Raw genomic sequence first — 14,786 nt, 5'->3', positions numbered from 1 at the left:
TCCTGGAAGGAAAATACTGGCCTCCCTATACTGGCATGAAGTAAACTGAGTATAGTGCTCATTGGCAGTATTCTCCGTGATTATTCTCTTGCATCTTTAATGAAGTTTGAGCTGCTGCTTTGGATGCTGTTACATAAGAGTTTTACATTCTGTGGCATTGGCTGTATACTAAATACTATTTACTGTATATACTGCTAGTTTCCTACCACATCATGACATATGTTTGGGATTGGTCTGGTTAAACACTAGAGGTTTCATGTGCTATGACACCAAAGGAGTGCAAAAGATTCCCCCATAGTGCGTAATCAAAAAATACTTGTGTCCAGGGTCCAGTTGGGATTGGGAAATCTGGTTGTAGGTGTAGAACACAGCAATGATAGGTTAAAGGTTTGGAGGAGGGACACCTATATGTCTTCCCTGCCCGATCCTCATGAATAAAGTGCTGCCAAACTCAGACAGTTCTGTATTCATGGGGCAAACGCTGTTACTAAGCACAGATACCAGCAGCAATTATTATTCATGTACTCTCAGACAATGCTGCATTCACAGATCCATGCCAAGGTTTCCATTTTGTAACCAAGATACCAATAACTATTTAAAGGGCTTGTTCACCTTTAAATTAAATTTTAGTATGATGTAGAGAGTAATATTCTGAGACAATTTGCATTTGGTTTGTATTTCTTTTTATTATTTGTGGTTTTTGAGTTATTTCTCTTTTTGTTCAATAGCTCTCCAGGTTGTAGTTTTGGCAATCTGGTTGCTAGGGTCCAAATTACCCCAGCCCAGCCACCATGCACTGATTTGAATAAGAAACTGGAATATGAATACGAGAGGACCGGAACAGAAATATGAGCAATAAAAAGCAGCATTAACAATACATGTGTAGCCTTACAGAGCATTTGCTTTTAAGGTGAGGTTTGTGATCCCCATTTGAAAGCAGGAAAGGGTCAGAAGAAGAAGAAGGCACTTAATTCAAAAATTATAAAAAATAAAGACCAGTTTGAAAAGTTGCTTAGAACTTGTAATTCTAGAACACACTAAAAGTTAACTTAAAGGTGAAGCACCCCTTTTATTTTCTCATAATGGACTTACACACTGAAGAATACAGACCAGGTGGTATTGGGGCTGTATGTATTTGAATTATATTGCTGATTGATTTGATATGCATTGTTTGTATTGAGTATTTGCTCTTTGCTATATAAAGAGAATTTTTTTTTGCAATACCACCTGGTCGGTATTATTTAGTGGGCAAGCCTATTGTATCTTATATGGGGAGGGGGTGCTTTTGGGGTTTCTGCACATTACCAAAATATATATGTTTTACTGATTACTTTACTAGTGTGCCTTCCATTGATCTATATTTTTGTATAGCTACAGCTATTAAAAACAGTCCAGGGCAGGGAGCAAGTGTGCAAAAAAAGTGTCAGTTTGTAACTGCTGTTTTTGCACTTTTCACCCTGCCCTACAGTTTTTAAATAACCAAATAGATTTCATCCAAATTTCACTTGCAAAGATTGAAGAAGACACAAACCTTCCCTAAAAATTGCCAATTTACCCTATTAACTCATAAGTAAGCATCATTAATGAATCACGGAATCAAAGCTAGTCTTCATTTATTAGAATCATCCCTAGCAGCACTATAGAAGTAATATTGGTAATATCGAATATATGGAGAACAATGTACATTTTGGTTGGCCAATATTATATTGTAAATGTAATCAAACATTAGAAAGGTGGGCATAATATAATGGAGAGTCTGGGAGTTATAGTACAGCAATGCATGTAAGGGTCAAACAGGCTATGGAAGATCTGTGTCCCCCTTAAGTGAGCCAATGGCTCAGATATTTTTGTACAGGAGGTTTAGTCTGCAGTCAAGGTTCTAATTCATACCAAAGCAAGAAGGGGAGAATATGTCAGCCCCAAACTATGTCACGCAGAGCAGCGAATGTAGGCAGAGAAAATACAAAGACAATCTGAGTTATCTCTAGGGAGAAATGGCCACTACTGTAGGCAATGTGCTGTCATTAACACTTTATATCAGAGACATCCTACTGGCAGTCTCCAGGTGCATGCTGTAGGATGAAAAACATTGCTTTGTAAAAACTGTGGTGCCCCAGACCTGCTTTTTGCCCTGGGCCAACCACCCCTAAGGAGAGATCTACAAACAGTAAAATATTGCTCACATTCAAGATAAAATTACCATTACAATAACAAGTATGATAACACTTAGAGGTCACTTAAAATCAGTCCAAAGATCAGTGACTCCATAAAGTGAACAAAAAAAACATATATATTGTACATGAGGGGGAAATTTAATTATGGTCGAATATCGAGGGTTAATTAACCCTCAATATTCGACTGTCGAAGTTAAATCCTTCGACTTTGAATATCAAAGTTGAAGGATTTACCGCAAATAGTTCGATAGAATTTTAATCCATCGATCGAACGATTTTTCTACGACCAAAAAAAGATTGCAAAACCTATGGGGACATCAACTTCGGTAGGTTTTAGGTGGCGAACTAGGGGGTCGAAGTTTTTTTTTCGAAGGTCGAAGTAGCCCATTCGATGGTTAAAGTAGCCAAAAAAAACATTCGAAATTAGAAGTTTTTTTATTCTATTCCTTCACTCGAGCTAAGTAAATGGGCCCCCGTAAAGTTTGTATGCATTCATCCAGCACCTATAAAGAAACTGAATGTGCTATTTCACAGAGAACTTCTGTAGAGAATCACGAACATCATTTGACTTCTACATAAGAACCATCATATTTTAAACAGCTTATCTGCTATGTAAACGTAAGCCATATTGCCCTACTTCAGCTTGAATGGCTGCCTCCATAGTTACACTGTGGCTTATTGATATAAAGTGTAGCAGTGTTTTTGTAGCACACGTTACCAGTTCAAGGTAACAATACAATATATTTTAATGCGTTTAATTTTGTGGTGTAACTGGTCGAAAGAGTTTAAAGGAAAACTTTAAAGAAAAAGGATTACGGTATATTCGGAGAGATATGTGCAAAGCATTCAAGAGAACTAAATATAAGAAGGTTTCAATCACATATAAAACGATTTTCTTATTCACTATATAAACAGTACCATGTGATATGTCAAGGGTTTGAACACAGAAGTCCTATGTAACTGCCATCAGGTGGACACAGCGGGGACAGTTGTCCCTGGCCTGGCAAAGTCTGAGGTGAAAGGGGGGCCCAGCCGTTCTGCACTCTCTGAAAAGTCGGGCCCCCCGAAGTGACAAAGGAAGATGTGGCGGAAAGACACAAGGCAGTGGCAAGACCCGAAGCCAAACAAAGCCAAAGAATCTGCCATCACCCGAACACAAGGAAGAAGAAGCTAAAGTAAGTTCCACTGAACCCCAATGTTGTTTTGTTTGTTTGTTTTTTTCATTAAACCCCGGTAACCAATTTTTTTAAAAAAAATTCTATGGGGCCCCTGACCACCAATGTTTTTGTTTTACTTGTAAGGGGGGCCCCTGACCACCAATGTTTTTGTTCTACTTGTAAGGGGGGTCCCTGACCACCAATGTTTTTTAAAAACTTTTATGGGGGGCCCTGGCGCCAATGGTTTTTTTTCTTATAGGGGGACCTGACCACCAATGATTTTTTTCTAACTTGTAGGGGTGCTCTGAGAACCAATGTTTTTTTTTAAACTTTTATGGGTGACCCTGGCCGCCAATGTTTTTTTAAAAACTTCTGATGCTAGCGTTTTTTTTTTTTATGGACTTTTTACTATGGTGTGTTGACGGCATCTGGGGTGGGGCTTGGGGGGTGGGCGGGGCCCAGGGGGCCTAGAAAATTTGCTGTACGGGGCCCCGTGATTGCTAAAGGCGGCCCTAATTACACAACTTAAGTTTGCCTAGAGTTTAAAGCTTTAGTATATAGGGGGTAATTTACAACTGTATGTGCTACAAGTGCAGGAGTACTATGTGGCAAAAAAAGTGCATCCTCCTAGTGATCATAAACTGTCCTATCCTTACTGCCTGCCATAGGACAGACAGCCCTATTTACTTAGTTGTCGAGTAGAGAGAATTGCATAATTTTTTTTTATTATTTAGCTTTGTTTAATTATGTGGTATCATATGTTACTTTATTGAGTTTTTATTTAATTCATATGAATTCAAACTTTATATTGCTATCTGAAATGTGCTAATGTTTTGAACCTTTTGTAACCTGCAATTAACCTGTTGAAAGCAATCAGCTGGTTTTTGGTTAAAATCGATAAAAAGAATTAAACCCATTAAACCCAGACGGTAATTACAGGGCCCAGTGTGGACTGCATCTGCAAACACTCCCTATGCCTATATAACACACAAGTTAGGGGTCGGGAAGGGGGTATCTATCTGCCACATCCTCTGTCCCTCACAAATACAGCACTGGCAATTGCAAGCAGCGATGTATTCATATTGTGGACATGATTCATTTAGCTTGAAAAAAAAACAAAGTGCAAAAGCTTGGCAAATTATGCCTGTTTTATACATTTTGGACTTGTCTCCTCTACACTTCAATACCAACTAAAAACTAAATGCATTTTTATATAATATCTGTTTGTATATTGCAGGGGTGTCCAAACTTTTTACAAAGAGGGCCAGATTTGGTGAGGTGAAAATGTGTGGGGGCCGACCATTCAGCCTGACATGCTGGATCCCAGGCAATATGAAATGAGAAGCCACTATAGACACTGGGACTGAACCAGCAGCAGCTGTAACACAACGACAAGTACCAGTCTAAAGCAGTGCAACCACAATTCCCAGCATTCCCAATTGGCCAGACATGCAGCAGCTGGGACAGCATACTGATATATGCTGCCATAGTTTTATGCCCGGGCATAGGATTGAAGCAGGGATGCCCAACCTGCGAGCCTGACAGCTGTTAAAACCCGGTGGGCCCCGGCATTGGTGGGCCCTAGGCCCTCTAGTTGCATAATTGCATTATGTGCCAGAGGAACCAGCTGCTCTGTACCAATGGGCCCACTTGCCGCCTGCCCAGCCCATTTGCCACTTGCCTGGCCCACTTGCCGCTTGCCCAGCCCACTTGTCGCTTGCCCAGCCCTTCTGCCGCATCGCTCTACACTCACGAAATGCGATGCTTGAAGGAGTACTGTGGCAGGCCAGCCAGACTGTATTTAGAGCAGCGTGGACCAGGAAGTGGATGCTGACGGCTGGCTCTGACATGCACCTAACCTCGCTCTCATCCTGGAGTGATGCGATATCCCAATAGCCAACAAGCATGCGCAGCAGTAGAGGTGCGGTTGAGCTGTTCTGCAGCGTGCACGCCGAGCGCTCCTAGAAGTGTGCGTGTAGAGCGACGCGCCACGGTAGGGGGCGGATGGGGAGGCCCTGTCTAGGGTGCCTTGTGGGTAATCCGACCCTGGCTGCGGGCCGATTAAAACTGGATCGCGGGCTGTAGTTTGGACACCCCTGGTATATTGGGTTTAGTACAGGTATGGTATTTGTTATCCAGAAGGCTTGGGACTTGGGGTTTTCCGGATCATGGATCTTTCCATAATTTGGATCTACATACATTAAATCTACTAGAAAATCATGTAAATATTAAATAAACCTAAATAGGCTGGTTTTACATCCAATAAGGATTAATTATATTTTAGTTTGGATCAAGTACAAGGTACTGTTTTATTATTACAGTAATAAAGGGGAATCATTTTTAAAAATGTGGATAAAATGAAGTCTATGGGAGATGGCCTTTCCATAATTCGGGGCTGTCTGGATAATGGGTTTCCGGATAATGGATCCCATACCTGTATTACGAAACCAAAGATAGATACCACAATGGGCCAAACATTTTGGGGGTTATTTACAAAAATCCAAATTTATAACTTCAAATTGAGAGAGGTGCCTCTTCCATTGACTTATACATGACCTCGACAGGTCTGAGATGGCAGATTTTTGGATTCTGTCTTTTTGAGTTTTGGCCCAAAAAAGCCAGATTAGATAAATTTGAGGTTTATTAAATACCCTCCTTTATGTTATCATATAGGGCTGTTTTTTCCACTTGAAGCACAAACGTATAACATGCACCTTGCACTTACAATAAATCCACCTGAATGATTATCCTTACCTACTCCTACAATGGAGGTTGTTGGTCCTGGGCATTTTGTTTGCTGTGGGCAAAATAGATGTTACAATGCGCATAAGTAAGAGCCAATATGAGCTCTCTTACTATAAGCAAGTAACAGGGAAGGGAAGCAATCAGAATTGAGCTTCTGTATTTAAGCACATTACCAGCAGTATTTTTAAAAGCCAATGTATGAATGAGGCTTTTTCTCGTGATCCTAATGAACTACAGCCACAGGACGTCATGGAGCCAATCTATGCGATCATCATGGGTGCAGAAGACTAGTCAGTCTATTGTTTACATCAATATATAGTAACATAAACATCTCTGAGATCAATAAACAAATCCAATCCTGCAAGAATCCAGTCGTTAAACCCACAATGCAACCTTGCTTTTCCATAAACTAGTTAAGCAAGAAGCTATTTGTAAAGGCAGTACTCAGAACAAAAAGGTACTTTCTCCTAAAGGAAACATTCAACACCCCCCCTCTACTTGGAAAGAAAACTATGTACTGTACATGGTAAACATTTCGTCTTCAGCCCTCCAGCTTCTGCTGAACTTAAATTCCTAGAATCCACTGCAGACATCCATCAACTGGGATGCTTGCCGTTGTGTTTCAACCATCAAACCATATGAAACTTTTGCACTCATGACCCAATTAAATATTAATTTAATAATAAGTGACCTATACCAAAGACATATTTTAAGTAGGTGCAGGCCCGGATTTATGGCGAGGCCACATAGGCCCGGGCCTAATGAGGCGAAAGTTTATTGGCGGCATGCCGCCCAGCCGCATTGGGAGCACAGCATATTAGAGCATGTACGTATGTGCGCTCACAGGAGGGGGGTGCATGTGGACCGCGGTGCTAGGCCCCTAAGGCCTCGGACAGCAGGCACTAGGGCTGCGAGACCTCGGAGCAAAGGGGACGCAAATTCGGCCTTGAGTAGGTGATGCATCGAATCCAGGATTCGGTATGGTATTCGGCCAGAATTTGTCCCTTTTCAGCAGAATTCAGCCAAATCCTTGTGCCTGGCTGAGCCAAATCCTTGTACCTGGCTGAACCAAATACGACTTTTCATCACAAAAAAAGGAAGTAAAAAATTGTTAGGCTCTCTTCTTCCTTCCCCCTCACTCTTTTGCATATGCAAATTAGGGTTCGGATTCAGTTTGGTATTAGGCCAAATTTTTCGCAAAGGATTCTGGGGTTCAGCCCAATCCAAAATAGTGGATTCGGTGCATCCCTAAATGTAAGTACCATCCAATCCTGAGGATTTAAAGAGGTCAGATTAGTACAAAAAAACACCCCTTATCAATCATTCAGGTAGCACTTCTGGCTGCTCTATGCACCTCACACTGGATTAAAAAATTTGGCATGAGATGCATAGCAAAGCATTGGCCAGCCCTGCCCTTACCACCTGCCATAGGACATGTGATGAGTACAGGGCCTCATTGAGGCCTGTGTCTGCTAGTGCTCCCTAACATTAGGGAATATGTAGGGGCTGGAGAGGAGATGCCTCCCACTACTTGCCCCTCATCACTTACATTACTGCTGAACTCAGCTAGTACTGTAATTAAGGGGGGCCCAGGTCTGTATGCTCCAAAATGGAGCACAAAGGTCTGAGGCAAATATATATTCATATATATTTTTGTATAAGTGCTCCTGGGACTATGTATATATTTTGCACTTTGCACCCTGCCTTCCAAGTTGTAAATGAAACCTAAAACACCCACAGAACATGATAATAACTTCCATCAACAACCTGCAGCCACACAACATGCTTTATGAGCAGGTGGTCACTCCAACAAATAAGATAAATAATGGAAATGCAAACCTTTTATGCAGACTGTGGTGTTCTTTCCAGCCTTTCGTTCCTCCAGTCCTTTAATCTTGGTGACTGTAAATGTTGCAAGCTTCTGATGGTCTTGATGATAAACCAATAATTCCATTGTGGTGTGTTTTCTGTGTGTCTTCTCTTAATCCTGGTAGATTCCATCAGAGTTGGTTTTGAACCCCGGTACCTAAACCAGTTCATTTCACAAATAGACTGTGGCCTGTTTCTTACACGAGTTTGTTTTTTTTTGCAGGATTTTTTTTAAACATTTGACATAGAAACAGATTAAGGTAACTGAGCTCAATGGTAAAAAAAAAAATCTAAGAAAAATCTTCTTTTTGTATATACTGTTATTTTGAATGCTACAAAGAAATCAAAGGTGAATTCTGATGCATGAAAACTATATATTAAATTACTAAGCAAACATCATCACCGATTGAATAGAGGTTTTCAGAGAAATAATTTGGTTATTTGCTCTAAAAATGCAAAATGTTTTCTGTGCAATTAAAAAAAAAATCTGCCAATACTCTTATAAATACACCGGTCAACAGTTTTCCCTGCAAATTTCCATTCTAAAAACCTAAAAAGAGAAGTATTAAAACTGAGCTTCTGTAACATCAAATTTTAATAAAGTATTTTGTAAAGAAATATATTGTAAATAAATTAAGGCTCACATATATTTATACATATATAACCATACAATATTTTCTCAGAGAGAAAAAAATATTTCCTGCTAAATTCAAGTGCACCAAATTCACTGCACATACTATAAAAAACAGAACATTGTTCACAAGTAGTGTAATTTCAGAATAGTTGTTCATATCGGTGATGAAATATTTTCAAGGAACATTATATCATGAAAGTACAGTACAATAAAAAAAATTCAAATATTTTTCTGGTATATTTTCCAGGAAAGCACAGGAGGGAACTCGTCTTCTTTCAGAAATATTTTCATTATATAAAAGTATATTGTATAATGTTTCCTTCCTGAATCTACCTACAATTTTTTCTTTATCATTTTTTTTTTGCCCAGCATTAAAAAATAAACATTCTGTATTCCAGTAAAGAATAAACCTTTCGCTCCCCAGACTCGTAACAGCAGTTATAAAATATAATCATGACCTGAAATACTGAAAAAATAGTAACAAAATGTGTTCCAACAGCAAATACTGTTCACTCTCTACCTTCAGAGGACATTGATTCTCTATATTAAAGTTTTGAAAGCCTTGTTCAGTTTTAGTTTCTATGTTGGTAGGGGATTAGTTCTACAGATCTGTTTCCCTATTGGTGTCCAGGCAAAGAGCATAGAGGGACTTTCTGAGGTCTACATTGCTCTTGGCTTTGAGGTTAGTTTTTTCTAAGGAACCAGTGCCATTATTGATGCCTTCAATATTTTCCAAGTGCACAACTGACTTGCTGAGGGAGGCCCTGCTTGGACTTCTTTTAAGGTCTCCAGTACAGCTTCCCTGGCGGCTGCTGGAATCCTCTTTTAGCATTACCTGTTCCTCGTGGTCGGTTTCTCGGTGGTAGAAATAGTTAAAGTTAGAGACAATAACAGGGACTGGCAAAGCAATGGTCAGCACACCAGCAATGGCACACAAAGACCCCACTATTTTACCCCCAACGGTCACTGGCCTCATGTCTCCATACCCAACTGTAGTCATAGTGACTACAGCCCACCAAAAAGCATCTGGGATACTTGAGAAATGAGACTCTGGGTCATCAGCCTCAGCAAAATAAACTGCACTGGAAAAAAGGATAACTCCAATGAAGAGGAAAAAGATTAGCAATCCCAGCTCCCTCATGCTGGCTTTCAGTGTCTGCCCCAAGATCTGGAGTCCCTTGGAATGCCTGGAGAGTTTGAATATCCTAAAGACTCTAACTAAGCGGATGACCCTCAGTATGGCCAAAGACATAGCCTGCTGTCCGTTGTTAGTCTGGTGTTGGGCCAACTCTGTTCCCAAGGTGATGAAGTAAGGTATGATGGCCACAATATCAATGATGTTCATGATATTTTTAGAGAAGTCAGATTTGCTTGGACAGGCAAAGAATCTGACTAGGAGCTCAAAGGTGAACCAGATGACACAAGTTGTCTCTATAATGAAGAAAGGGTCTGTGAGGCCATTAGGCCGGGAAGGGTGTTCCTGAGTATCATTCAGGACTTTGGACAGCGCTGGGGGTAGCTCATTCTCATCCCTGAACTCAGGCAAGGTCTCCAGGCAGAAGGTGATAATGGAGATGAGAATGACCAACACAGACACTATGGCAATTCCTCTGGCAGAACTGGAGCTCTCAGGGTACTCAAAGATTAGCCATACCTGGCGCTGGAACTCATTGCATGGAAGGGGCTTCTCCTCCTCTTTGATGAAACCCTCATCCTCCCTGAATCTCTCCATTGCCTCTTCCCCCAGTTCATAAAAGCGGATCTCGTCGGCGAACACATCGATGGAAACGTTGACTGGGCGCCTGATTTTGCCTCCAGACTGGTAAAAGTAAAGGATGCCGTCAAAGCTAGGTCTGTTGCGATCGAAAAAGTACTCGTTCCTCAGGGGGTCGAAGAACCTCATTCTTTTTTCTGGGTCGCCTAGCAAAGTATCCGGGAACTGGTTGAGGGTCGACAACTGGGTCTCGAACCTGAGGCCGGCAATGTTAATGATCACCCTCTGGTTACTCTCGTGGTCCATAATGCCCAGATCAAATTGATGGTCCTCCTCCTCCTCCGGATGGTGGTGGTGGTGGTGGGAATGGTGCTGGGCATGAGGCTCTTCTTCCTCCAGGCGAATGACTGTTTCGATGTCACACTCCTTGATGGTACTGCCAAGGTGGCTCATGATCATGTTGTTGCTTGGCAAGTGATGGCCCACACCTCCTCCTTCACATCCACCTCCTCCTCGGTCGGTCCCCGGTGGCTGTTGCTGGCAGCTCTCCCCACTGTCTTCTTCTTGCCTCCCTTGACTGTAATCATTCAGCCAAGATGTTGCCCTGGGGATCTGGAGCAGATCTCTCCTGTTTGTGGCGGTATTGGCTGCCATGGCAGAGCCCGCATCTTCCCCGGTCACAACTAGAGCTGGGGCCGCTCCGTTATCCAAACTCACCAAAGCAATCTCCATTCCGACACCGTGAAATAGTCATCAGTCCCAATCATTCTGCGCGATGTCGCAGATCCTCCTCCCCTCCCGGAGATCTGTGGAGAGAAGGAGGGAGGGGGGTAACGGAGGACAGCGGCAATGGAAACCCTCCAGACGGATAGCGCTGGCTGCGCAGCAATAGCGAGAACTCCGCTCGAAGTGGAACGGGCAGCGCTCAGTGAGCACAAATAACACCAGGAGAGGGAACCCGGATGACACCAATCGTTAGTCCTGACGTCAGAGATGCTATTTCTCTCCATCCACAGTAACTAAGCATCCCTTCCCTGCAGATGCCATCCTCTCCAGCGAGCAATCTGTTCCTCTGTCTCTAGCTTTCTCTGACACACACACACACTAACACACACACTAACACACCCTAACACACACACACTAACACTCTCTGACACACACACTGACACACATACGCAATAGTACACGAGTCTCCTCTCTTTCTCTCTGGCAAAAAACACCTTTATGTACATGCTGGTTCTCTTTCCTCAACCCCCACAAACACATACATTAAATCTGTCTGTGTGTTCTCTATTACACAAACACACACACAGCTGCTTTCTCTTCTGTCTTCCTCTTTTTCTCTCATTCCACAAACACAATGTCTTTCTTTCTTTCTTTCTTTCTTTCTTTCTTTCTTTCTTTCTTTCTTTCTTTCCTTTCCTTCCTTTCTCCCTTCCTTTCTTCCTTCCTTCCTTCCTTCCTTCCTTCCTTCCTTCCTTTTCTCTCCTCTTTGTTTTGTCTTCCTTCCTTCCTTTTCTCGTCACTTTCTCTTTCTTTTGTCTCCCATTATCACTCCCCCCTTGCCTTTTTCCTCTTATAATCTATCTACACAAAGCAGGCATGTGATGAGTGCTGTGTATCCCAGCAGGCAGCGTTAACTACAGATTTCCTATTATAGAGGAGCAGGATAATACCTTCCTTTTCTCTCCACTTTTCCTTCCTTTCCTTTCCTTTCCTTTCCTTTCCTTCCTTCCTTCCTTCCTTCCTTCCTTCCTTTTCTCTCCTCTTTGTTTTGTCTTCCTTCCTTCCTTTTCTCGTCACTTTCTCTTTCTTTTGTCTCCCATTATCACTCCCCCCTTGCCTTTTTCCTCTTATAATCTATCTACACAAAGCAGGCATGTGATGAGTGCTGTGTATCCCAGCAGGCAGCGTTAACTACAGATTTCCTATTATAGAGGAGCAGGATAATACCTTCCTTTTCTCTCCACTTTTCCTTCCTTTCCTTCCTTCCTTCCTTCCTTCCTTCCTTCCTTTTCTCTCCACTTTCTTTTGTCTTCCTTCCTTCCTTTTCTCATCACTTTCTTTTTCTTTTGTCTCCCATTATCGCCCCCCCTTGCCCCTTTCCTCTTATAATCTATCTACACAAAGCAGGCATGTAATGAGTGCTGTGTATCTCAGCAGGCAGCGTTTACTACTGATTTATTATCATAGAGGAGCAGGATAATACATCTCTGTGACTGTGCAACATTCTGGATTCATTTCTAAGGAGTTGACGCAGTCTGTTGTGTGTGTGTGTGTGTGTGTGTGGGGGGGGGGGTTGTATTTTACTGGTGCAGTGAAGCAATGCAAGGAATTCATTTGCTGCCCCTATTTGTACATTAAGATGCGCAGTGGTATAGAATACAGGGTTAGACACTAATACATGTGCTCTCTTCTTGCACATTCATGTGGATAGCTCATGATAAAAATAAAGGTTTAAGATTAAAAATCTTAATATAATAAGAGTATGAATGCAGTAAAGGTATCGGATCTGTTAGCCATGTTCGGGTCCTGCGGGATCTTTCCATAGTTTGGATCTTACTAGAAAATCATGTAAACATTAAATAAGCCCAATAGGCTGGGTTTGCTAATTTTATCTTAGTTGGGATCAAGTACAAGCTACTGTGTTATTATTACAGAGAAAAAGGAAATCCTTTTAAAAATTCTGGATTATTTCATTATAATGGAGTCTATGGAAGACAAGCTTTCCATAATTTGGAGTTTTCGGAATAACAGATCCCATACCTGTATAACATCCTAATACTGTTATGTCTAATTGCCACTTTCCAACCTCAATGTTCCTTCTTGCCGTATAACTTGAATTAATTGGGACCGGACAAACATTTGCTGGGGAGTGCCATAGTTCCAATTGTATCCTTATTCCATCTGAGTCCATTTTTATAGTACAGGTATGGGATCCATTATCCGGAAACCTGGAATACAGAAAGGGTCAAATTATGGAAAGGCAATTGCTGTGTGACACACATTACTACCACTATCTCCCACGGACTCTATTTTATACTCATTTTTAAACATTATTTCCCTTTTCTCTGTAATAATAAAACAGTACCTTGCACATGATCCCAACTAAGATATAATTAATCCTTATTGGAAACAAAACCAGCCTATTGGGTTTATGTATTATTTACATGATTTTCTAGTAGTCCTAGGGGGTTATTTATCAAAATCAAATTGATCTCATTATTTTCTGAAATATACTCCGATCAAATACACACAGGTTATTTCCCCTCATTCATCAATACATTTTCCTGAAATATTTCAGAACGGGAGAAAACTCTTAAATCGACCGAAAATTCCAGTTTGTCCTTTAAGGCCCTCTTTAGGGCTAGACACTTTATATGCCCCATCCCACAAGTCCTGCTGACACTATTGTTATGCTCGTGATTACTAAGACATGTGGCTGATCTACATGCACACAAGAATTTCTGTAGAAATAAAAAAAATATTGGCTGAATTGGGCCATGTTGGAGCTTTTAATCGATTACATTTCTCAACATTTACAAAACAGATGGAATGTGATGCCAAAGATATTACATACGACAAAGAACAGAGAGACAAATTTCTATCAATTTGTTCATTTGTATTTGTTGATTGATTATTTACAAAACATTATAATGCAAGAGATGTGAGATTTGCAACCACGTAATATAATCAATGAATCACACCCGCCACGTACAAGGAAATGACCTCAGGCTTGTTCCCTAAGGGGATGCAATAAATGGGTGGATAGACCAAGACCCTTTGGGAAAGTTGAGGTATGTAAAGTAAGACGGCAAAAGCATTGCAGCAGAGTGTGGCCCCAAAATGGGACAGAAGGGAATGATGCTTGTGCATAAATATCATACATGAGGCCCAGAGGATACAGAGCACTAGTAATGATGGATAGAGAATAATCTTGCATCTGTAATAATGTCTAAAATGCCTTCAATGGAAATCATGTCAAATGAAATAGCAACAGGAAAGGAGTGACTTTTAGGGCATGTTTATGTCCCCTTTATATACACATAAACAACTTCTAATGAGTCATTTATACAAGGCCCAATTGGACAGTTATTTCACTATCAGGCGAATGTAATAAAAGTCGATAATAGAAAAACTATTCGCAATGCGAAAAGTTATGCCTTTGCGCAAATTTTTTTTGATTTGTGCGAATTTAATATAGCTTTTGCTAACCCGGAAACTGTTTAGCGACCACTTCCGACAGTGAAAGACCGTTTGCGAATTTTATAGTTTGCGCCAATGCGCAGTAAATGTAATAAAACTTCTAACTAAAAAAAAGTCTTTAAGTTTGCTCCAAAAGATTATGACGCCTTTGAGCACATTTTAAGATTATTAAAATTGGTAATGCAATAACAGTTTAAGGAACAATATTACATTGTTAGATGTGGATTTTTATTCTTATTGGTGCAAATTGTTTTTCTCTTTGCGACTTTAATTACATTCCCCCCCTG

At 41.0% G+C, this 14,786-nt stretch overlaps 1 protein-coding gene across 1 annotated transcript in view; it reads right to left on the bottom strand.

Annotated features, from left to right (window-relative positions):
* Positions 1-11,675, bottom strand: part of kcna5.L (potassium channel, voltage gated shaker related subfamily A, member 5 L homeolog) — a 59,814-nt gene extending 48,139 nt beyond the window's left edge. Inside the window, exon 1 of the mRNA XM_018251932.2 lies at positions 7,916-11,675. Within this exon, the coding sequence (XP_018107421.1) occupies positions 9,181-11,025 (1,845 nt within the window). The 5' untranslated portion in view covers positions 11,026-11,675 and the 3' untranslated portion in view covers positions 7,916-9,180. The remainder of the gene's footprint in view (positions 1-7,915) is intronic.
* Positions 11,676-14,786: the final 3,111 nt, after the last annotated feature.

Source organism: Xenopus laevis, chromosome 3L (assembly GCF_017654675.1).
Source record: "Xenopus laevis strain J_2021 chromosome 3L, Xenopus_laevis_v10.1, whole genome shotgun sequence".
Lineage (NCBI taxonomy): Eukaryota > Metazoa > Chordata > Amphibia > Anura > Pipidae > Xenopus > Xenopus laevis.
This window is presented reverse-complemented; position numbering and strand designations above follow the sequence as displayed.